The following is a 24,566-nucleotide window of genomic DNA, read 5'->3' as shown; positions in this document are numbered from 1 at the left end:
ATATGTGAAATAAATGATACATTAATGCAACAGGATGCTCAAATACAATATTAGAAAGTCATTGGTATATCCGTTCTTCTGTGACAATTTAAACTGGTGTGCCTTTATTGTTTCCAGAGAACTTAAGCAGGGTCCAGACTCCTTTGTCTCATGAGATATTCTTTCCCAAAGACAAATCTATTTTGTCCTGCCTAGCATAGTCGGGGTGGCGTTTCTCATATATGCCAGGCTGTTACTTAATTAACTGCAGAAAAAACAAAATCAACAGCTTCGTCAACCTTTCGTGGCATCCGAGGAAAAATAAATGAATCAGAGACGCGGGTTATAGAACAGCTGACACTAGGAAACGACGCGGCAACGCCATCTTGAGAAGACTGGCATGCTTCGTTGCCTGAAAAAGACGCGGCAACGCAATTGTGAGAAGTCTGGAATGCTCAGTTTCCTTTCCTCAATTTTCGCTGCTCCATCAAGTAATACGAATACTAGTGCTGATACGAGTTTTTGAAAATTGCGGTTGCCAGTTACCTTGGCGTAGCATCGCGAGTCTATTGTACCAATCCACATGAAAGGCCGATAAACTGACTACAGTAATTATCATGGGATATTTCTGTTATTAACTTCATACAAAATTTTATCCAGTATCCCCTCAAGGTTAAGTCCATATACAGCTGGAATAATTGGAGATCATCTGTGTGGATTTTGATATAACAGATTCACTACTCATCAGATTTTCACTAATCTCGTATTAAAACTATCACTTTCTAATCACCAGACTTGAGTTCACTACCTGTAATACACATAACAAGTGTAGACAGTGCTATGCACAAGCTCTGCAAGCAGCATGTGGGCAAATACAGCCCGAATAAATATGTGTAAACACAATTTCCATAGCTATGTTACCTCTTTCCCCCAAGCAACAACTGCAGGTAAGACAATTTAAACTACACAGAATGAACACAAAAAGATACACTTCACTCTACACCTATGTTCAGCTTATCTATTTGTGTCAAAGGTATACAGAATGGCATACCTACAGTACATACATTCTATACCATGAATAAAACATACACCATTTTGACTCGGATAATACACCTTTACTCTGCTGATCCCTTTACTACTATGTTACGATTATGCTTTGAGTTGTCAGAATCATCTCGTCAACAGTAAAACCAAATGATCACATTCTCTGTATATTAGGGTAAAAAATTATGGAAAAGTATTCTGGTAATAATATTATTATTATTAATATACTATTTCACACCATCATAAGTACATAATATTATGGCATTCCTTTAACTTTCTTTTCCTTGTTCACCAACATATCTTCATCCATTGGTTTAATAATTGTTCCCAGTTTTGTTATAACTGAGGGCTTTGTTAGTTTACGATGTGCAGTTTCTGGAATCCAGGTGTTACCAATGGGAGCACGGATACTGGCTTCAAAGTCCTTCACACTTGTAAAAGGAAATGGTAATTCACTTACCTAAAATAGAAAAACAAAACTTCAATCACTGGACTAAAGTTAGCTCTTTCTAACAGATCAAGCAGAGTAGGTGTCTCCCACCCATCACCTAAGGATGGGAACATATCCAGTTTCCAAAAAGCTGTGCTCTTTCATGTTTTTAGAATACCATATGATGACCAAAATCCAAAAACTTAGTAATCCTGAGTGTTATACACCATTGTTGGAAACCCTTAAGACCTACAAGACAATATGAACCTCACATATACTATGAATTTGTATCAGCTGAAATTTTGGATAGAGATAAATCAGAGGTTACATGATTATTAATTATTATGTTCTACAAGATCCCTGAAATCATTTTAAGTAATGCAGCAGAATCATAGTTCATAATTAACATTTTGTAAAAGCTACATGACTCTAATTCTGGATTGTTCTGAACTGTTCACTTTAGAAAAACTGCTGTAGACAAAAATGCCAACTTCATGGATATACTACACTTCCTAACATTTCACAGATTTACCACTGAGATTTTGAAATGTTCCATTCATTAAAGATAATGAGATGACACTGACCTGATGAGACACCACTTTATTATTCTTTTCTTCATTAATGATAACATTTCCTTTGTTGGTATCCTTCCTTGGTGCTACTGCAGGGAACTTAATTATGAAACGGCGTTTCTTCCTTGAAGACACAGGCAGGTTCTTTCCACCCCACTCTCCCCAGCCAGGCAAAGACAAATCAATACTCTTTGGTTGCGATTTATCTGTCACCTCCTCCTTCTCCTTCCTAATTACAGACAAAAGAGATTTAATGCAACGTATATGCCACAATATTGAAAAAAAGTAAGAACATGCAAATGGGTCAGATTATTTGAAACCGAAGAATTCGACACGGGAAAATTGTGGACCCCAGAAGAAATTGGCTGCCACCTGCAAGAAGGTGTCCCGCCGTGCAACAGTGGCACAGCATAAGCAGAACATCTTCAGGGAGATTTTGACCCAAGGAAAGTGTGGACCACGGCACGAATTGGCCGCTGACAGAAATAAGACTAGATGTGCAGGTGTGACACAGCACAAGGGAAATTTCATAAAGAAATATTCAACCAGGGTCAATTCTGAACAAGAAACCTGGAAAGAATGAAGAGAGGAAAATACACGCTGGAAAGGCCCGCATTGCAAAACGAGAATAAAGAAGCCAACCACGAACTACACTGAAGGGTGTGGATAAGAACAGCGATCACACCTGGGAAGTGAAGAAATGAGCAAGAAGACCGTCAATGAGATTTTCAGAGGAAAGATCGTGAAACTAATAGTTGGTACTTCCCACGGGTTATGAAAAATAAGAAAATATACCTTGTGGAGGGGTAGGCCCCCTCCAAAACGAAAAAGAGACTGCAAGCAGAGGAGGAACCAGTAATGTAAAAACACTGGCCTCCCTGGTGTGAATGAGGAGTGAATGTGATACAACGGATCGACGAACACTGGACCAAGGAGTTGTTTGGCACGAACAATCTTCAGAGGGGAGCAGTAGTAATGGCCGGAGAATAGTCGCTGCAAGAGTAGCAGAACCAAAAAGACGCAGCAAGCACAGCCATGAAAAAAAAAAAGAACAGGGATGCACCATTAGGCTATTCGGGATGAACAGCCTTAAGGAGGGAGCAATGTGGTGTATTGGCTCTATGCAGGAACTGCTGAGCCACAGAGGCTTTGGGGCACGCACACAACGTGAGAGTTGCGGATTGTATCGGCGTGTTGCTAGGCGACAACTCTGTGAACGCTTGGATTGCGCAACAGGGAGTGCAAGTGACGTCATCTACCCCACTCATCCAGTAACTGCGCAACGCTCGGTAACCCCCACCTGTGGTGACATAACAGCATACGATCTGTGGCCGCTATGGTAGCAGGCCAGGAAACACTCCCCCCACGGTGATGTAACAGCACTTCCCACTATGACGTAATAGGGGACACCGCGGTTACTACGTGGCAACAGGGAACAGTATAAGAGGCCGGCTGAGCAGTGTGTGAGTGTGTGGATTGTGAAGCCAGACAGATGAGGTGAAGTCCAGTAGTCGCCGAGTTGAGTTGTATCGAGAGCATGGCAGTGACTACAGCAGGAGAAGCAACTGAGATACTGGATTGTACAAGACTAAAATTGTATATCTGTTAATTGTGTAACTGTAAAAGCGAAGGAGAGTAAATATTCACTACATCCTTGACCTACGTCAAGTTATTTGATTGTGTCACATGACACACCCAACACAAGACAATATGTTCTTCTGTTAGGGTGAAAGATCAAGTTTCTATCTGGATAAAACAACAGGCAAAATTATAGTTCTGTATCTTCTAAATTTTTTTAGCCCTTAACAAACAGGAAGATAAAATATCCTGAACTGAATGGTGGCAAGCATTCCCCAGATATAATCAAATTTTAATGTCTTCATGAATACTGTAGCAAGAGAATTAACAAAGTGTAATTTAGATTTACTGGGAGTATAGGAAATGAGGAAGGACAAGTGGCAATGACTCAGACATTAAATGGAAATTCCACTATACAACATAGATCAACGCATTGCTGGTCAACAACTCTCTAAACACAGTCCAACATGCAACAATAGACGAAACTGTGTTTCCTGTGTTGTCCATGCCACACCCAGTGCTGGTAACAGACCAACAAACTCATGGTCTGATATGTTTTCTATGTTGTCCATGCCACATCCAGTGGTGGCAATGGACCAACAAACTCATGGTCTGTCATGTGATACGTTTTTGCTGTGGTCTGCGCCATGCAACAATAGAGGGGCTGCATTTTCTGTGCATGGTCCGTGCTGAGAGGATGTAAGAGATACTGGAATGTTTAACCCTTGTGGAGGTGGGGTTGAATACCTCCACCGTGACCCTGCGAGTCATAGGAGGCAACATAAAGGGAAGTAGCAAGTCTGAGGCAGTAAAATATGGTCATGAGTCCCAAAGGACTTGGACCCGAGAAAGACTGTGCTGACAATGACCAGCAGCATATACAAAAGACAGACCTGTACTCTCAGCAGAGAGGGCACCCCACAAAAACAAGACCGTAACTGTCAAACAGTAATAAATATCTGGTCATGAGCTCTAGATGGAGCTTGACACCATGACTTACTGACTGAATGACTGACCATCAGTCACAATGTGACTTTGGACTTTTGGAAATGACTTCACTCAAGTTCTGAAGTTCCAAGGGAACAACAGTGTAGCCAGAAGAGGAATTAGAAGACTTAGTGTGTGGCATTACATGTGCTGTAGGATACTGATATTGGGGGTGTGTAATTTAGTGAGATTTTTATAGTTCCTGTGTTATAAATCCATTGCCAGGAAACAGATAGTGAAAACTAGTGGAAACAGACTGAGAGTAGTGTGGAATGATTTCAAACTGTGTAACTCAGCAATAATTACTTGTAGTTATGACCTATAGGTGATTAATAAATCCAATGACATATGTGAACCCTGTCACTGATACACATGACAATATTAATTATATGACACAGCCTTCAGGTAATGGCCTCAGATTAGAACATTACGGACATAGCAGATCAGGCTTGGTGTAATTGCAGGGAAAGAATTTACGAACCCCAATATGCCTTTTTCATATGATCCTTGGCTGCAGGGGACAACTGTAATTATCTTTACATGGTCAGGCATGTAGGAGATATATTTTTCTCTTACCTGAACTCTGCAACTACATCATCTTCAGCAAATGCTTCAGTGATAGTCATCTGCCTTTCTGTACTGTCATCTTCATTGTCATCAATAGCCTCATCACCTCCAGTAACTATGTCTGGGAGCTCTGTCTGCAAGTGTTTGGGTTTCATTGCGATGAACTTGTTGGGATCAATATTGTCTGCTGGAGGTTCCTGCTGTTCTTCCTCTAATCTCGACTCAGCTACTATCTTGTTCAGGTTCATGTTTGAAGATTCAGTTTCCTGTAGCCCATCATGAGGTTGTTCAACTAATTCTTCATCCATATTTGCTTGAACATTCACCTGTTTCAACTTCAATGAAGGACCTTCATTATCTGATTCTGTATTTGTGTCTTCAGCCTTGTCTTTATCTTTAATATTCATCTCTGATTTCAGTTTCTTCAACTTCTTATCCACTTTCTCCTTCAGTTTTTCTTGCATATCATCAAACAATTTGCCTATCTTTACTTCCTTCTTTTTTGTACTCTTGTCAGTACTGTTTCTTTTATTCTGTTTATTGCTTTTTCCTTCTGATATATTATAGTCCACCATTTTACCCATTTCTGGAACTATTGGTGTCACAACCCATGAATTTGTTGTTGCAATTAATGTTGAGTGACACTCCAAGGGCTCAAATTTGTCACCATCTGTATTAAAACTAGATTTGGTTTTCTTCTTCTTACTATTTACTTGTTCGGCTGTAGCATTCGGTTTCTTCTCTGATAATTTCTTCCTCTTCAACTGAATCATAATATTATTATTTACCTCTTCTGTTATATTTTCTTGTTTGTTTGGTGATATATTTCTTTTTTGGTGCACCCCAGAACTAATATTTACTTGTTTATGTTTATTCAGTGATATCCATTTCGGAATAATTTTAGTACCATCATCTTCCTGTTCTGCCATACTCTTTGGCTTACTTGGTGACACATTTTTCATCTGTGGATGCACCAAAGTATTGCTATTTAGCTCTTCTCCAGTACTCTTTAGTTTTTTTGGTGATAATCTTTCTTCCTTACTCAGAATTTCAGTACTATTATTTATCCATTCAGCTGTATCATTTTCTTCATTGGGTTTCCTTTCTGACTGACCCTCAGTACTGCTTACCTCTTCAAAAGTACTGTGCTGTGCAGCTGGTGTCTCAGTACTATTATAAACTGCATCAGTACACTTTTGTCCTTCCTTTACAGGAATGTCAGTATCTATACAAATATCTTCATTATTTTTATCTGTTGTATTTACAGATTCTAAACTGCAGCTTCCCATGAGATCTTCCTCTTTGATATTTTTATCTCCTGGTGCTGTTTCATGATTCTGTGTGTGTCCTTTCCTTACGTCACTTCCTACTTCTCTCACATCTTCCACTTTGTTATGGGCTGCAATTTCATTAGTACTGCTAGTTTCTACTGAAGACTTCTTGTTATGCTCTTCCCAGTATTTGCGATACTCACTGACAAATTCATCCACCTCTGAAGTTGTTTTTGGTGCAATCCAAGGATTATCATTGTTAGTTGGTATTCTGTTCTCACAATTTTCTTCTTCCACTTCTTCATCACTGCTGCTCTCAACCTGAATTTTCTGTGTTAACTCCCGACTTACTGCAAGTTGCTGTGCCAATTCCTGGCGGCTCTGCAATAACAAAACAGGATCAGACTTGCACATACTTGACCCTCTGTTTATAAAGACAAAATAAGTGACACATTATATACATATACACACAAAAGCACAAATATTTTCTGCTGTGATGATAGTAACAGCAAGAGCAGTTTTCGTCATCATCATCATCCTTCCTAATATCAGGCCTAGTTGGCTTCTTATGGGATTACAACTCAGAATCTGCAATTTCAGGAGCCTTCTTAAGCATCTTTGTATCTAAGCTTGCATTTCATCATTTTTTGGTGGAACCTGTATGAGTTTATTCTTTCGATATCTTCTCTCCTATTTCTTCCAAATTTCTTCTCACACAGATTTCAGGAAACAGAGCCTGGAATAAAACTATATGAATGAAAAATGTTATTTGGGAATGATGATAACAAATCGAAACCTGATTCAGGAGGAAATTAAGAGGAGATTGAACTCGAGTAATGTTTGCTACCATTCAGTCCAGAACCTTTTGTCTTCTCGTCTGCTGTCCAAAAACATAAAAATTAGAATATACAAAACTATAATTTTGCCCGTGGTTCTGTATGGTTGCAAAATTTGGTCTCTGACATTAAAGGAGGAATACAGACTGGGGGTGTTTGAGAACAGGGTGTTGAGGAGCATATTTGGACCGATGAGGGATGAAGTGACAGGAGGTTGGAGAAAAATGCATAATGAGGAGCTTCATAACTTGTACTCTTCTCCAAGTATAATTAGAATGATCAAGTCAAGGAGGATGAGGTTGGGAGGGCATGTAGCAGGAATGGGGAGATGAGGAATGCATATAGGATATTGGTGGGAAAGCCAAGGAAGGAGATCAATGAGAAGACCAAGGTGTAGATGGGTGAACAATATTAAAAAAAGATTTTAGAGAGACAGGATGGGGTGGTATGGATTTGATCGATCTGGCTCAGGATAGGGACCAGTGGAGGCCTTTTGTGAACACAGTAATGAACCTTCGGGTTCCATAAAATGCTGGGAAATTCTTGAGTAGCTGCAGAATTGGCGGCTCCTCAAGAAGGGCTCAGCTCCATGAGTAAGTAATGAGTAAATGAATGGAAAATGTTAAATATTCACACATATCATTTCGTTTAACCCTTTCTTTTCAATCCTATTTCTAAACTGAACAGTGTAATTTTATTAACCATAAATTTACATTAATGGTGTTTATATTCTATGACCAACAAAAATTTTCCACTGAATACTGACATCTGGTTTCAATCCATTATATGCAGGTTATGCTGTAAGCCATTTTCACATACACATTCTGAACCTGTACTTGGGGAATCATTTGAAGTATGAGCAGGCAATATTTAGCAGGTATACCAACCTCTTCATCATACTTTGCTCTCACAGCCTTATTTCTTGCCCACTGCCCTGTACTGCGATGTCGGAGAGACATTCGTTCTTCCGCACGTGTCCGTTCCAGCTGCTCAAGCTGCTGCAATGCAGCTTCAGGATCTGTCTTCTGAAGGACTTCAAAATCTTTCAACTGCTGTCGAATACGTTCACGCCGCAGAATTCGATGATACCTGTAGCAAGTAAGTTATACGTACATATGCACATATGTATTCGCAATGCACGCACATCCTATATATTTACCTTTCACTTATCTGTTTCATTTGACAAAAACTGTGAACACTGATAAATATATGATGAACCATCTGAAGTCCACATATTCTGACACCCAGCTGAATTCAATTTAAAATTATGGTCTTTTTGCTCCTTATCTTCCAAAATACACAGTGTCACACCTCATAAAACCACAATCTTTGTATTCACCATCATGAGAACCACAAAAAAAAAAAACTTGTCTTGTTGATTTTTAGAACTGTCATAGTCAGGCTGACAGTGGACTTACATAATCTGAGTTTCTGAATGTTCCTCCTTTGAATTCTATGCACCTAACCATATGACAAGTCACAAGGTTAAATTAATCTGAATGACTCAAGGCATTATTATATAAACCATAAAAATATCATATATTTACTTTTGTTTTAATGTTTTTATGACCGTTGAATGAATCTGACATGGGAATGAAGTATAAATTCTGTGACTGTTAAACTGATTCTGATAAAGGACCTGAAGAGGAATGAGGGGCAATGTTGCTTTATAGGACAGACTCAATACAGCAACTTTCCCAGGACATGATTTTGTGGGGAAGTAAGCAGCAACAGAATAATGAGATTTTCTTGCAGTTACTTTCAATAATTGGTACCAGTGGTTTAGAAGTATAGCATTCCTGTAGGAAAGGTCTCAGATTCAAGAAAATTTTACATCTCACATCACTGACAAACTTAACATTTTGTATGATGAAGCAGAAAACCAGAGTCCATCATGATTTGAGGTTTATGCTATGCCAGAGGTCTCCTCAGATAGGTTAACTGTTCCAGAGTAACTATAGCGACTATCACTCTAGCTTTGTAGTTAGGAGATGGTGGATTCTATTTTGTGCCTGACTACTGTCACTGAGGTTTCTGCAGTTTTCCTCAGTCATGCCAGTACCTTCATGAATATAATCATCCTGTCACTTGATGTTTATTAACCAATGTCGCTTATATAGTGTCATTAAATAAAACTAGCATAAAAATCAATGCTTTATAGCCATCATCATCCCTATTCCTCAAGAATCTCAAGATTCCTTCAACCTTATCACCCAGAGGTCAGACCATGGTCAGAGGCATCTTAGAAGAGAAAGAACCTTCAGTCTTCATACATTTAAAACCTGAAGCTTACTTCTTGCTCTTGATCTTTTTCTGCCTGCTAGCCTTTGAGGCCATATAGGACTGCTGTGCACGCAATTTGGCCATCTCTCTGCGACGCTCTCGCATCTCAGCTAAACTTAACTGATACTCTTCTTCTTCCTACATAAGAAAACAATAATAATAATTCACAATTTCTTGAGAATGCAGAAATTACATAATGGGGACCTCCATAATTCATATTCTTCACTAAAAATATATACAACAATCAAATCAAAGCAGGTTGGACACACAGATTACATGGAAAAAGATGACGAAATACATAAATTTTGGTCTGAAAGCTTGAAGGGACCACTTGAAAGGCCTAGGCCCAATTGGAAGAATAATACTGAAGTATATCTTAAACAAATAGTGTGGACTCAATTCCACCGACTCAATACAGGTTCCGGTTGCACACTCGTGACCAAGGCAATGAACTTTGAGATTCCTTAAAAGGCAAGATATTTATTGACCACCTGCATAACTACCAGGTTTTGAAAAGGTTTCTGTTGCAGATAATTACTTAGTCTCATCTTTGAAATAGAGATTCTAGTTATTTACCATAGAAACCAAGGACGAACTATGACTACCCCCTCCTTTTAATCTTAATTTCATGCATCCTGCTTTTAAATAGAATCATTTATATAGAGAAGGCACCTGAACTCAAAAGTTCTTAGTGATACATCTTTGTCCAAATTCATAGGGTACAAACTTTCTCTACTCTCTGTTCACATAAATTACAGCAAGCACTCTGAAAAGCAAACAGACCTTTCTTTCTTCCTGTACAGCTGGGCTGTTGTTTAAGATTTCATCCATTTGCTGTTCCAGAGGAGTCCTTGTTTGCGACTGCAACAAAAGCTTCTTAGGTAAGTGACATAATTTTCATTTAACTTGTTTCACAAAGAACACAAATTGGAAGATATTCAAGAACATGGTAGAATTACACAATGAGAAGCTTCATACGTAGGCGAGTTAATTGAAAACCTTAAATATTTTTTTGAGTATTATTTATTGTGCACAAGTGGTACAAAGCTGTATCACTTTTCAACATAATCTCCCCCACGCTCAATGCAAGTCCTCCAGTGCTTACAAAGTGCACGAATTCCTTTAGAAAAAAATTCTTTTGGTAGTCCGCACAACCCCTCATGCACCGCGTGACATACCTCTAATGTTTAAACTTGCCGCAATTTCATTCAATGTCACTCAGCGGTTTTCCCTCACTATGGCTTCAACTGCTGCAGTGTTCTCTGGAGTCACACTCGATGTGCCTGACCCAGACACGGAGCATCTTCCACTGAAGTCACACCATTTGCAAACTTCCTACTCTATTTGTACACTTTCTGATGTGATAAACATGCATCACCATACTGAAACTTAATTTTTCGATAAATTTCGATAGGTTTCACACCTTCACTACACAAAAACCGAATAACAGAACGCTGTTCTTCCCTGGTGCAAGTCTCAAGTGGGGCAGCCATCTTATACTGGTGCTGTGACGGTGTTCAGGCATCTGCACTATGCTGCAACCTACAGGCCATTCTGCACGCTTTTTGTAGCATGCTTACCAACTTACAGGATAATGGCGTGAAATTTCGATTTTTTATTACAAATTTAAGGTTTTCGTTTGACTCAGCCTTGTAATTTGTGCTTTTCTCCAAATATTATTAACGGGATTAATCGAGATGGACAGGGCATGTAGCATCCATGGGACAGAATACATACAAAACTGTGGTCAGAAAATTTGAACGGATGAGTCCGCTTGGGAAACCTAGGCATAAAGAATTTAAATTCAATGATGGGTTCTTACAGACATGGCAATGAATCTTTGGGTAATGTTCAGCAAATTTCTTGCCTAATTGTGTGACTGCTTCATTCCAAAGGGCTTTCATCCATGTTAAGCTAAAATGCTACAGAATTGTTGTCCGTCTGTAAATATAAATATGGAAATGTTACTGAAATTGCAACACAATCTTCTAGTATGACACTGATATTTTTGCCAGCTGGTAGTACAGTTTCTGCTTCTGCCACCAGAGGGTAGTTGCATATAGCAATTTCTTTCAGTGGGTAAGTAAAATTGGTTTAGCAGAGATTTATTTAATTTTTTGTTTACTTAAATAATTTGTTTATTTATTTGTTACCGTTCTTTTAGGATACAAAAAAGTTTGTTCTTCAAGTGACATATGGTTCATATAGATGATTGGTCTAGTTATGAAGTTCCTTTTTATAGTCAGACCAATCTGTTTCCACCAAAAAGTTGTCTGTCTGGGATTTGAGGTTCTCATAGCAGTGGTTATGAAGAGTTCTTCAGTTGTCTGTCTGTCTGTCTGTTAGTATGTAGATTTCTTCACACTGTTATAAAACTGCAGTCTTGTAATGGTTACCAACAATTCAGAGCAACCTGCTGTTAGAGGCATACAATGTCACAACCCAGAAATCCATAAACACCTAAAATCTCATATATTATGTTGACAGAGTACAAGACAACAGGATCCCTCCAATAACACATTTACATGCTCCACAGAGAAAAGGAGACAAGGGAATACAATGAAATACGTGGAGAGATCAATTTATCTTCTTACCACCAGAACAGTTTCAAAACACTCAATCCTTAAGATGGTCAGCACTAAAGACTTGGAAAAATAGAATCTGAGATTTCACATGCATGATATATACAGGGTGTTTCACTTTTTAGGGTATAACTGCAGGAGGTGATTTCCTAGGTCTTTGTGATCAAAAATGTTCATATTGTAACGTGTTTCGTTACTGATCCCACTTCTGACACCAATGTAACGTGTTTCGTCACTGAAGACGCCGTAGAGATGGTTAACTGGTTTATTTAACAATCTACAAATAACGGCTACAATTACTTATCACACAGTTGCGGGGTTTCACGCTTTATAACCCTACTCGCGATAATCTGTTACCACTGTTGCGGGGTTTCACACTTTATAACCCTATGCGCCAATCTGTCTCAGTAGTCTACACGTTTACAGTACAGGAGCGATGTATCACTGTATCACACGCTCCCAATTACACAATCACACACACGTCCGGTTCTTCTTTCCGCGACGGCTGCTATGCTCCAACGGTAGTCAGCTGACTGGAGAACTGTTGATAACACACTAGCTCGTAGGCTTGCTCGGAACTATCTTCGGCGATGGCCACGGTATAACTGACTAGGCGACTGTTACTTTATAACTCTCCTCGGCTGTCACAGTACAACTCGGAAATGTCTTCAGTACAACTGAAGTCGCCAACTGCTACAGTAGAACTGACTGGTAGCTGCTGTGCAGCTCACTTATATAGCTGCAGTGCTTGCCTGTTGCGTAATGAGTGCCACGTCACAGTAGGAAGTTGATTACGGGTACGTAGCGTTGCGCGTTACGTCACCGCGGAGGGGTGGGAGGGAGCGCTACGTTACTGCCACGCGCTTGTGGCCTGAGTTGCCACGTTGCAGTTGGGTAGGGAGGGGTTCTCCGTTGCACAACATGTTACAATATAAACATGTGTCCGATTTTGGACAAAAACGGAGTTATGACCATTTTTCATTCCCGTACACACTTTCGTGTGAACCATGTCTTATCATCTGGCAGGTCGATATTTTTAGCCAGCTACAGACAGAGCATTCTCGTTATCTCGACACTTGAGAGGTGGGTTGGTATGTCTGGCCATGGCTAGTATGGCGGCTACTGGTGTTCAGAACAGTTCTCATCTCGGTGCGTCTGTTATGTTCACGATGCCATTTACATTTTCATTTGGGGAGTATGCAGATATGATTTATGTGTACGGGTTTTGTGACAGTAACTCAGTTCTTGCCGTAGCTGAATATCAGCAACGGTTTCCGAATCATAGAATACCGAACTGGAGGGTGTTTACTGGAGTTTACCAGGCATTGCAAGATACCGGTACACTTCCCGGCGTAAGTATTGCAGCCAAGTGTGGTGTTAATGAAGGTGTCAATGAAGAAGGCATTGTTCGTATGGTACACCGCAGTCCACGTACGAGTACACGAAGAATTGCCAGCCAGGTCTCCAGACTTAAGCCCACTGGATGGGGATGGATGAAAGAACTGGTTTACAATGTGAAAGTGGCAACAAGAGATGCTTTCCTCGGTTGCATTCTGGACGCCGCTGACAACATAAGAAACAGCCAGCTAAAGCTGCTACGGGCTGCCCGCATGGTTCACAACCGAGTGGCAGCCTGTGTTGAGGCCGGCGGTGGCATTTTCGAAAATCAGCTTTAAGCACCAATCAATTCAAATTAAAGGTAATTTCACGAAGTTAACTTTACATTCATACTTTAAATGTATGATGTATTATACTGGTTTATTATTTTGTTTCGTTTATTGTCAGTAATCATTACCTTCTATTCTGAGTTTAAAATGGTCATAACTCCATAACCATCCAAAATCGGACACATGTTTATCTGAACTTTTTTGATCACAAAGACCTAGGAAATCACCTCCTGCAGTTATGCCCTAAAGTCGTGAAACATCCTGTATATACTCATTACATGGAGGTGTGTTTCATTACCTTTATTGTTTGCACCCTGTTGTGTATCAATTAAGAACTTTAATGTGGCCATCAACACAACACTTTACAAATAAATACAACTAATAATGTGTCGATACTTTTTGTTTTCTACATCAGTACATATTTTGGATGGTCTGACCATCAGCAGATGGTTACAATAAATACATAACCGCCATCACTCAATTAATGGACTAATATGGATCTGTATTAGTGAACTAAGTAAATTATATATTAAATTTCTGAATTATATATATTATGAACATCAAGGACATGGTCCCTAAATCATCATAATCATCATAAACTGGAGACCTGTATTTTGAGGGTAATATAGGATAACTGTTTGAGATTAAGGCGTTGAGGAGAATATTTGGACCAAAGAGGGCTGAACTGACAGGAGGTTGGAGAAAACTGCATAATGAGGAACTTCATAACTTGTACTCTTCTCCAAGTATAATTAGAATGATCAAGTCAAGGAGAATGAGGTGGGCAGGTCATGTAGCACGAATGGGGGAGACGAGGAATGCGTATAGGATATTGGTGGGAAAGCCAGAAGGAAAGAGACCACTGAGAAGAACAAGGCGTAGGTGGGTGGACAATATTAAAATGGATTTTAGAGAGATAGGATGGGTGGTACAGATTGGATTGATCTGGCTCAGGATAGGGACAAGTGGAGGGCTCTTGTGAACACAGCAGTGAACCTTTGGGTTCCATAAAATGCTGGGAAATTCTTGAGGAGCTGCAGAATTGGCTTCTCCTCAAGAAGGGCTCAGCTCCATAAATAAGTAAGTAATATAACTGAATTTAAACATACCTTTAACTTTGAAATAAAATCATTTGTTGTTTGAAAACTAACTGTGGACTGTTTCAACGGGAAAGAAAGTTGATCTGCAACTCGATTGCTGTACACAACAGCGTCCCATCGACCCAGTTGAATTTTTGCATTCCGAAATCCAACTGAACGTTGAATCTGGAATGAAATTACAGACTTTTTAATGCACCATAAATATATATACACTCAACCTATACAGGGTGTTTCAAAAAGAGCTTTACGGCTTTGAATGCTTATATAAATTTATACAGAGGACATACACAATGTTTTGAACTGTCATAACGTAGCAAAAAACACCCAGTTTCATGCACGTGGTACTGCAGTACCCAATACTGCCACCACAAGCTCTCCCGCAATTGAAATCAAGATGGCTACTTTTACAGGTGCAGAGCATGCTCGTTGTGTGTTTTGGTTCGAAGAAATGAAGTCTGCTACTCAAGTTCAAAGGAAATTTCACACTCAGTATCGCAAGGAACCTCCCAGTAGGCCTACAATTTACTTCTGGCACAAGAATTTTGTTCAGACCGGATGTTCTGTGTGCCATGCCAAGCCACCTGGTTGGCCACACGTTTCTGACGCTACAGTGGAACAGATTAGGGAGAGCTTCGATCGAAGTCCACGAAAGTCAACGTAACGTGTGTCTCAGGAAACTGGTATTCCAAATATGACTGTGTGGCGAGTGTTACAAAAACGTTTACAATTAAAAGCATACAAACTATCCATCATTCAACACCTTATGGATGCAGATAAGGCGGTTTGTAAGGAATTCTGTATGCAAATGTTTCATCAGATACAAGACGATGAGAAGTTTCTTGACTCCATAATTTTCAGTGATGAGAGCACGTTTCATGTCAGTGGTAAGGTCAATACCCACAACTGCAGGATCTGGGCAGCGAAAATCCATGTATCTCCCTGGAACATGTTCATGATAGCCCAAAGGTGAACGTGTTTTGCGCCCTCAGCAAAGAAAGAGTGTATGACCCCTTCTTCTTCATGAAGACGACCATTACCAGTATCGTATATCTGAACATGCTCCAAGAGTTCCTCATTCCACAGTTAGACAAAGATGACCAAGAAGGACGCATTCACTTATTACCTTGGAGAAGTGCACGAGTACCTCAACACCCATTTACCAGGTCGGTGGATTGGTAGAGCATCGTCGATAGCAGGGCCACCTCGTTCCCTGGATTTTTTCTTATGGGGATTCGTTAAAGATCGAGTGTTCGTACCACGTTTGCCTGCAAATGTTGTTGAGCTCCAAACTCGAATTACTGCCTCAGTTTCAGAAATGACACCAGAGATGCTACGTAGCATGTGACAAGAGACTGACTACAGGTGGGACGTCTGCCACATTACCAGTGGAAGTCACATTGAACCATAACTATCCGAGGTAAAACTCGATGTGTTTTGCTACATTATGACAGTTCAAAACACTGTGTACATAACCTGTATAAATTTATATAAGCTTTCAAAGTTGTAAAGCTCTTTTTGGAACACACTCTATATCTGGTTGTTAACATGTGAGACAAATCTAAATTCACGAATAAAATACATAAATAGTGAACAAAACTGAAACTCAATTTCTTCCAAGACTTATGTCTTATAAATAACAGCTTTTTTTACTTGAATTAAAACTATAAGACATTAGCACTTATTCTTTAGGCCCATATGCAGTTTCAGTTCAGTATTAAGTTCTGTAGGATTACTTAGGAGGAGGACTGGACAATTTCAAGGCCTACGCCTTAGCGTAGTCGGTTGAGGCACGATGCTACAAGCCGGAAGGTTGCGAGATCAAGTCCCCATGAGGTCATTGGATTTCCTTCAATTGACCTAATCCTTCCAGCTGCACTATGGCCCTGGGGTCGACTCAGCCTCTAAGAGAAATGAGTACCAGGAATTAATTAAATAATTTTCCTGGGGAGTAAAGATCAGCTGGGGCATAAGACCTACCACCTTACCACCATCTTCGAGCCAATTGTTTAGATAATGTGGGACCCTCAACGTCTTGCAACCATATGGGTCTTCAAGGCCTCTTACAGGGATAGCTTTGCTTTTTCTTTTTTTTTACACTTACAATGGACGTCCATGAGTAGTGCCATGATCACATTATTTGCATAGTTCAAGACGACATGCTCTTTGCACTGTGTAGGCATAGCAATCACTGTTACTGTTACATTTTCTTCTTTAAAATTATATTCACAACATAAATTGTCATGTAAAGTATAACATGATGTATAATCAGTATATCATTACTTCCAGTAATATAAATATGTCTGTATCAACTTTTCACTCTGAATTGTCATGTTTTCTTTCAAAGACTATCTCTGCATATTCTACTCTTTATACATCTCAAAGAATAAGAATGTGGGTTTTCCAATTTTGCTTTAGCTACTGCAGAAGTATACTTGGACATACTGCTATCAGTGGCTATTCAAGGTAATTAATGTGAGAGTGTATACTCATTCATAACTCAGAAACTAAGAAATAAATGAAACACAGCTGTCCATCCACATTAACCATAACAGAACAAACAGAAAATGAGTCTTCTTACTAACACATTTGTGAAATAGTTACTAAACTGATCCATCATTCACAGTGAACCAAATTTATGTTAAATGATATTGTAAAAATATTCAAGGAAAGAAATCATCATTCCAAAATGTCTGGAAGATGGCAAGAAACCTTGCTATTCAGTCATTTAAAATCAAGTTGCCCATAAACATGACAACACTGTGATCATATTACTTAAAAAAAGAAAAGTAAAGCTATTCCTGTAACAGGCTGTGAAGGCCCGCAGGGTTGAGATGTCAAGACTCCCACATTTTCTAGACAATCAGCTCACAGATGGCGGTGAACTTGTCAGCCTTATGCGCTGGCCACCCTCCACCCCTGGTACTCATTTCTGTTAGAGGCTGAGTTGACCCCAAGGATTAGGTCAACTGGAAAATCAAATGACATCGGGATTTGAACCCGCGACCTTCCAGCTTGTAGAAAAGTGCCTCAACCAACTACGCTACCATGTGCCCCCTCATTTTATTTATGCTAACTACAAAACGTACTTTGGGAGCCGGGACAGCAGTCAGTATAGCAACTGACTATGTGCTGGACAACCGAGGGGTCAGAGTTTTGAGTCCCAGTAAGATCAAAAATTTTCTCCTTTCCCATGTCCTCCAGACCAGTTCTAGAGTCCACCCAATCTCCTACGCAATGGGTACCGGGGGCTCTTTCCCCGGGGGTAAAGTGGCCAGGGCGTGAAGTTCACCGCTCACCTCCAACTAGTGCCAAGGTCAAGGAAATGTGGATCTATACATCCACTCCCCCATATGCCTTCAAGGTGCAGTGCTTAATTCATTAAGCACATGGATAACTTTACCTTCTACCTTCACAAAACATACTTTACCCTTGCAGCAACAGGTTTCTCTAACGGACGTGGGAGCGTCTTTGCTTTGCGATGAATGGAACGCAACTGTTTGGTGATTACAGCATGGCTACCTTGCTGGCCTAGTGACTTTGTCAAATTTCTTATAAGAACTGCATGTCTGTTGGCATCATTCTTCCCTAGATGGAACTCAGACACTTGGAAACTTGATTCTTTACGACTTGGAGGTTTAACCCTAAAACAAAACATCAGTGTGCAATTTTTATTTGACTTTCAAGCTAGTACAAAATCTGACAAGTTGGCTAAACAATGAAAGGGAAGAGACTGCAGAAAGACAAAATAAACTGCAGATTTTTTTCCATCAAACCATATAAAATGGAAATAATGCTGGAAGAAGAAAAAATATGAATAATTATGGAGACCATAACTGGGAAAGTCAGATTTGTGGTACTGCTACCAGACTACCAGGTATCCAAAAAGTTGTGATCGCTCTCCTCAGCACACCCAGGAAACCTCTAGCACTCTATCAGTACCTAGAAACAGGCCACAAATGCTTCTTCCTTCTGGCCCATCACTTTCACTCTGTTATTCATATCATCCTAACATCGACCAGAAGTTTATATGACCTACTTAACTAGCAGACCAAAGGTACCAGACCTTCCTTGAGTAAATGACAGTTATTCAGCTGGTCAAGACAACAAAAGACAGCCATCAGACAATATGATTAACTAGTTCATACATTATTGTTTCTTTGTTTATTTAATATTTTCTTATTGTGTAAGTTGTCATATACATTGACAGGATGACTGTCGATGATCAGTTGGAGAGAACATGGGAAAAAGTAGCTGTGGCCTATTTTAAAGAAGTATTCTTGCATTTGCTTCAGAGGTCTTGGGTAAACATAAGTGGGAAGCAGTTTATGTCTTTTATTATTCCATCATCTTGAATATGTTGCGACCAGTTATACTGCATCAGGATATTGACTCTTTGTTGCACCTGTGTCACCTTTCGAATACTAGTCAGATGTTTCACTGTTTGGAAACAGTCTTCAACTGCTGTACATTAGTGGGTCATATTAAACTGTTACAAGTGCAGTCACAGATGAGAACAGGACAGTGAGATATAAATTCACAAGAAAATATTAATTTAAAGTTACAGACTTCTTGGATATAATGACATGTGGTTTGGTAAATAAGTGCCAACATTTTGGAGCAAATTGCTGCCTCCATATGCAGGTAGATCTTGAAGATCCCAGAAGACTCTAAACTTAATATTCACCAGAACCTCAAACTTTGAACACTAATTTGTCTGCAAAGATGTAACAATAATTCCCTTTACATATAGAAGTTCCTTTTTATCATACCAATGATATCCTTCCAAGAAGACATTTCATTAAAGGAGCTAAGGGTCACAGAAGAAGACTATGTGTGTTTGTCATGTGGCCCTGAAACACAGGTTGTTGAACCTTGTAATACAGATAATATACTTACCTATATGTTACACAACAAAGGCTATAAATAAGTCTGCACAGAACATACCGTTGTTTAATATCAAGTTGAGACACAGCATCTAACAAACTGGAATGCTGTACTTCATTTATCTCGTGGTCACTGTTATCACTACACACGGCATCAATGTCCTCCATTATGCAATTGATATGAACTGCTAGAAAAAGAAACAACACATTATCATTATTAAATACTAAACAGGAAAGAATGGTAACTATACATGAATGTATCATGTCATAATATCAGTAAACAAATCTAAATTTTAGTATTCACAAAGTAATAATGCTGTTGATATCTATGTTCTTTTGATCTGACACCAAATCAAATTAAGCACATTTAAGATTTGAAGATTTCGCGGCAGTGACTACCCTGAAGATGGATGCGATACGTTCCTCCAAAACGTCGGGTCACACATGATCTACACGATGTCACATCCCATTCAGTCTTCAAATCAAGCAGTTGTTCAATTATATTAGCATCTCATATTTCTGAGATAATGGTACTTTCACTATTCTGGCTCTGTAACACCTTTTACTTTTATCTTAAAAAAAACAGTCCATTTTCATAAATGTGTTAATGGGAACCACTTCCCGCTTCACTGTTTATATTACAAACCTGCATCAAACTGACGTTAATTGAAATGGATGAAAGAAGATAGTGAAATGCATGGTAAATTGTGAAAAATATGAAGTTCTTTATATTAAGTAAAGTCATGTAAGTTATATCATTCATCATACATTTTTGTAATTACTAATTTGAAAAAAAAAGTATACAAATCAAGTAACATAATGCACAATTTTACTTTAACATGAGATACTTTAAAGGAAGAATAAAGATAACAGGATACAATACATTACATTAACCCACACTCTATCTCTTCTTAATGTAAAATACTACTGACATCATATTCCTACTTTATTGAAAGCACGTAATTGACGGCCACATGAACATCACAGACACAAAACCACCAACAAATCATCTTCCGTCTTGTTTTCACGGATCCCCCTTCAGTATGCATCTGATTCTCTGTTAGCATAAGATAAAATCTCTACTCTATCCTTTCTCTTGGTTCCCCTATTCAGTGAACCGTGGTCGTTGGATCGACTTTCTCGCGCGAAACATGTTTAATTGTGTCGTTGAGGGGGTGTTGGTGGGAATGGTTCGTGAATATCTGTGTATCAAAAAAGTACGTATTTATTTCAGGCGCTGCTAATACTTTGTTTAATAATGGGACGTAAGTCTGCGAAGAGTAAGGAGAAGAGGCAACAACGTAAAGAGGAAATTGCTCGAATATCTGCTTCGCAAGCACTTGTGAACAGAGCAAATAATCAAGAGGACCCAATGGCACCATTTTCTGTGTTCAGAAAATTTGAAAAGAATGGCCTTACTGTCACGCTTGAATGCAAATTATGTGGTTCCCTAGATGTTGTTACAATGGACTGGATTTTTGAGCTTGAAAAGAGGAACATGAAAGATTTGTATGAACAATGTGAGTGGGGTTGGAATGATAAGGTAAAGAAGGAAGAGATGACAGATGACAGAGCATGGTATCTTATAGCACGAACTCCCGAACCAGAATTGAAACCAGTTGCATTTTCACATTTTCGATTTGATATGGACTATGGAGATGAAGTTCTTTATTGCTATGAACTGCAGTTAGAGGAAGAGGTACGCAGGAAAGGGTTGGGTAAGTTCATGATGCAAGTCCAGGAACTGATTGGATTTTCTGCAAATATGAAGAAAGTTGTTCTTACGGTACTAAAAGGCAATCCTGATGCAAAGGCTTTCTTTACTGCTCTCAAGTATACAATGGATGAAACGTCCCCAGAAGATAATGTACTTGAACACTATCCTTATGAGATACTCAGCAAAATGAACAAAAATCTGCCCTCTTCTAGATAACTATGGTCAAGACATCAAGTGTTGATTACTATAAATTGTGTTCTAAGATTGTTGATGAATAGGGAGGTGTATTAATAGTTCAAAGCTTCACATAAGCTTGCTATCTATTGTTTCATTATATATCAGCATTTTATTGAAGTATGGTAGTGAATTTTAAATCATGAAGATATGCGACTTAAAAATTAGGACATGTGTTACATTGCAGTAGAAGACATTTCACAGGAGAATATCAGCTGTTAATGAATCAGACTGTTGAACAGTAATGAATGTGGATTGATTGTACAAGTCTTTAACTATGCGTTAAACCAATAGAAATAAAATGTAACACTGATGGATCACTTGTGTGGAATTGGTATAGTAGGAGACCCATACTGTAATTTGAATTTTCAACAAATATGACCAGCACCTTTGGTGCAGGGTCTTGTGAAATCGATAGTCAGCTGCTGAAGAAATATCCTGCATTTATAGGAAGTGAGTTTGTTGCTGTATTAATGATTGTATATCTTATTTCTGCTGCTGTAACTGAAGTATTAAGGGAGGTTTTTACTTTTTTGATGTGATTACCCAGAAATTCGCATTAGTATTGCCAAATTTAGCATTATCAGGAAGTATCTCACCCTCATATTTTAATCTTGCATGAAATGTATTATAAATTTAATGAATAACTCATTTTCACATGTAAGATGCCAACAGAAAATTAAAGACTGTATTTGTTTTTGTTCTGGGATGCATTATATATTAAATTTTTAAATACATCCTGTACAAGTATTTGTGTCGGGCACACTGAAAGAATGAATGGATTTTGTTAAGTGTGTATTGGATTTAAATTGTATTTTTAGAGTTGCGTGTTACTGAATAAACCTATAGATTAAAATATTCAGTTAAGTGATTGATGTTGATGTTTTACAAATATCCTGTATTAATAAACACTTCTCGTAAGTGAAATGCACCATTAGTGTATTTATATCATAAGAAATTATGCTCTGTAAGGAATTTAAAGGTTAAGTTCTTATTCATGTAATGAACAGATGAATGAATGCATGAAAAGTAAGTAGATGCAAATATGTACTGGTCCAAAATAAAATTTGGCTCCTCTTGTCATTGCAGTGTAATGAAATAACAGTGCAGAGCTACTGGTTATTATTAAGTCTGTTAAGTACTGCTATTGTGTTCTTAATAGCAGAGGATTTTTTGTACAAAAGTACATTTACAAATAAAAATTGGTGTAATTTTAACCAACCCATATTGTGTTACTTTATTATACAATGATTTGTTATAATGCCATTTGTTGCACATGAACTAAATATTGTAGTTTCAGTGTCCAGAAGAGGTAGACACAGTACACCAATTTGGAATGCACTGTCTCAATCTTTAAGGTTAGAGATACGGAAAGTAATGGACAAAAATGCTGTTTGCCACCTAGAATCTCTCTCCAGAATATTAGTGTGTGAACTTATGCCAGACTACATGATGTAACATCCCAGAAGCCAGTACTCTTCAGTCACCAGTGTAAAAAGAACCTCAAATCCATGAGAAATGTGTGCTCTTACCAGTCACACAAAAAGAATGAAAATGAATTCATTTGTATTACAGGATAAAGAATAGTCGATTTACCAATTATTAAATGTATAGTGGAACCTCTCTTAACGAGCATAATTTGTTCCAGAATCTTACTCTTAATGCGAAACAATTTTTCCCATATAAATTAATGTAAAATACGATAAGGTGTTCCATGCCGAAAAAATACTCAAAAAATTTTATGTATAACGTTTATTCAAAGAAAATTATATATACATTGTTAAGGAGCGTGAATCATCTTCATCTCTTCTTCTATGCGGAATGAACCAACCTGGAATGTNCCTGGAATGCGAATTCGATTTGCAGAAAAAAAATCGAAATAATTAATTAATTATTTATGATATATCTAATTCTTCTTTTACCAGAAAGCTGTCTAGAGACATTTGTTTTTGCCGATGTTTCAAAATTTGGTGAAAATGTGACACAACATTATCATTAAATAAATTTGTAGCGCGCATAGCCACTGCCTTATTAGGGTGATGCTTCTCAATGTATGATGCAACAGTTTCCCATGCATTCAGCATTTCTCTTATTGCACCAGAAGATTGTTGCTTTGCTGTTACCTCCTCCTCCCCCTCCTCTGACAAACTCTTGAAGTCGCCGATGAAGTTCTCGGCTGCCTTCGTGTCAGAGCTTGCTGCTTCACTGTACCCTACAACCCTGTGGATGCCGGTTCTTCTCTTAAACTTCTCGAACCACCCACGGCTTCCCTTAAATGCTCCTTCTTTGGCCATTGATGATCCTGGTGTCTTCTTAACGAGGTCGGCGAACATCACTTTCGCCTTCTCACAAATGATGTTCTCATTAATAGTGTCACCTTGCAACTGCTTTTCGTTTATCCATATAAGGAGCAACCTTTCAACATCGTCGAGAACACGTAACCGTTGCGCAGATATTCTTGTCACTCCCTTTGAAGCATCTATCTCCTTAATCTTGTCCTTGTTNCTGGTTCTTGATGAATTTAAATTCTTCAAGGTCATCTTGTAGGTCTTGAGGATGGGCAGCAACAAGCGAGACATGGAGTGGCAGATCCATCTCAAGCAAATATTTTTTCACAGAAGGACCAAACACTTCATTGATCCAATCAGTAAAAAGGTCATGTGTCACCCAAGCCTTGTTGTTGGACCTCCACATCACACTTAGCCTGCTCTTCTGGACTTTACACTTCTTGAAGGCTCGTGGAGTTTTTGAATGGTAAACAAGCAGCGGTTTAATTTTCAAATCACCGCTTGCATTGTCACAAAATATCAGCGTGAGACGGTCTTTCATTGGCTTA

General features: G+C 38.8%; 2 protein-coding genes across 8 annotated transcripts; one reads left to right on the top strand and one right to left on the bottom strand.

The window, feature by feature from the left end:
• Positions 1-1,097: 1,097 nt before the first annotated feature.
• LOC111869666 (U3 small nucleolar RNA-associated protein 14 homolog C) lies at positions 1,098-20,792 on the bottom strand. 7 transcript variants are annotated; one of them, XM_023861349.2, is made up of 10 exons: positions 20,668-20,792; positions 19,841-19,967; positions 18,324-18,537; positions 14,906-15,061; positions 10,331-10,408; positions 9,558-9,685; positions 8,152-8,353; positions 5,167-6,809; positions 2,038-2,254; positions 1,098-1,483 (listed from the first exon to the last, which is right to left on the bottom strand). In XM_023861349.2, the coding sequence occupies exons 2-10, from the start codon at positions 19,945-19,947 to the stop codon at positions 1,280-1,282; spliced, it is 2,949 nt and encodes a 982-aa protein (XP_023717117.1). In that variant the 5' UTR covers positions 19,948-19,967; positions 20,668-20,792; the 3' UTR covers positions 1,098-1,279. The 7 variants fall into 7 exon arrangements, with proteins under 7 accessions (XP_023717117.1, XP_023717118.1, XP_023717120.1 ...); XM_023861350.2 differs by having other exon boundaries at positions 19,841-19,964; XM_023861352.2 differs by having other exon boundaries at positions 20,678-20,792.
• Positions 20,793-20,906: 114 nt separating this feature from the next.
• LOC111869674 (N-alpha-acetyltransferase 40) lies at positions 20,907-22,955 on the top strand. Its single transcript, XM_023861369.2, has one exon. The coding sequence runs from the start codon at positions 21,038-21,040 to the stop codon at positions 21,710-21,712; it is 675 nt and encodes a 224-aa protein (XP_023717137.1). The 5' UTR covers positions 20,907-21,037; the 3' UTR covers positions 21,713-22,955.
• Positions 22,956-24,566: the final 1,611 nt, after the last annotated feature.

This window comes from Cryptotermes secundus, unplaced genomic scaffold (genome assembly GCF_002891405.2).
Source record: "Cryptotermes secundus unplaced genomic scaffold, Csec_1.0 scaffold1072, whole genome shotgun sequence".
NCBI classification, from domain to species: Eukaryota; Metazoa; Arthropoda; class Insecta; order Blattodea; family Kalotermitidae; genus Cryptotermes; species Cryptotermes secundus.
Note: the sequence above shows the minus strand (reverse complement) of the source record. Positions and strands in the feature narration are given on the sequence as shown.

Excerpts from the sequence above, each read along its gene's own strand:
- LOC111869666 (XM_023861349.2), bottom strand. The coding sequence starts at position 19,947 with ATGGAGGACATTGATGCCGTGTGTAGTGATAACAGTGACCACGAGATA. Across the intron at positions 18,538-19,840 it reads CAACTTGATATTAAACAACG|GGTTAAACCTCCAAGTCGTA; the intron begins GTATGTTCTGTG and ends GTTTTGTTTTAG. Across the intron at positions 10,409-14,905 it reads ATTTTATTTCAAAGTTAAAG|TCGCAAACAAGGACTCCTCT; the intron begins GTATGTTTAAAT and ends CTTTTGTTGCAG.
- LOC111869674 (XM_023861369.2), top strand. The coding sequence starts at position 21,038 with ATGGGACGTAAGTCTGCGAAGAGTAAGGAGAAGAGGCAACAACGTAAA.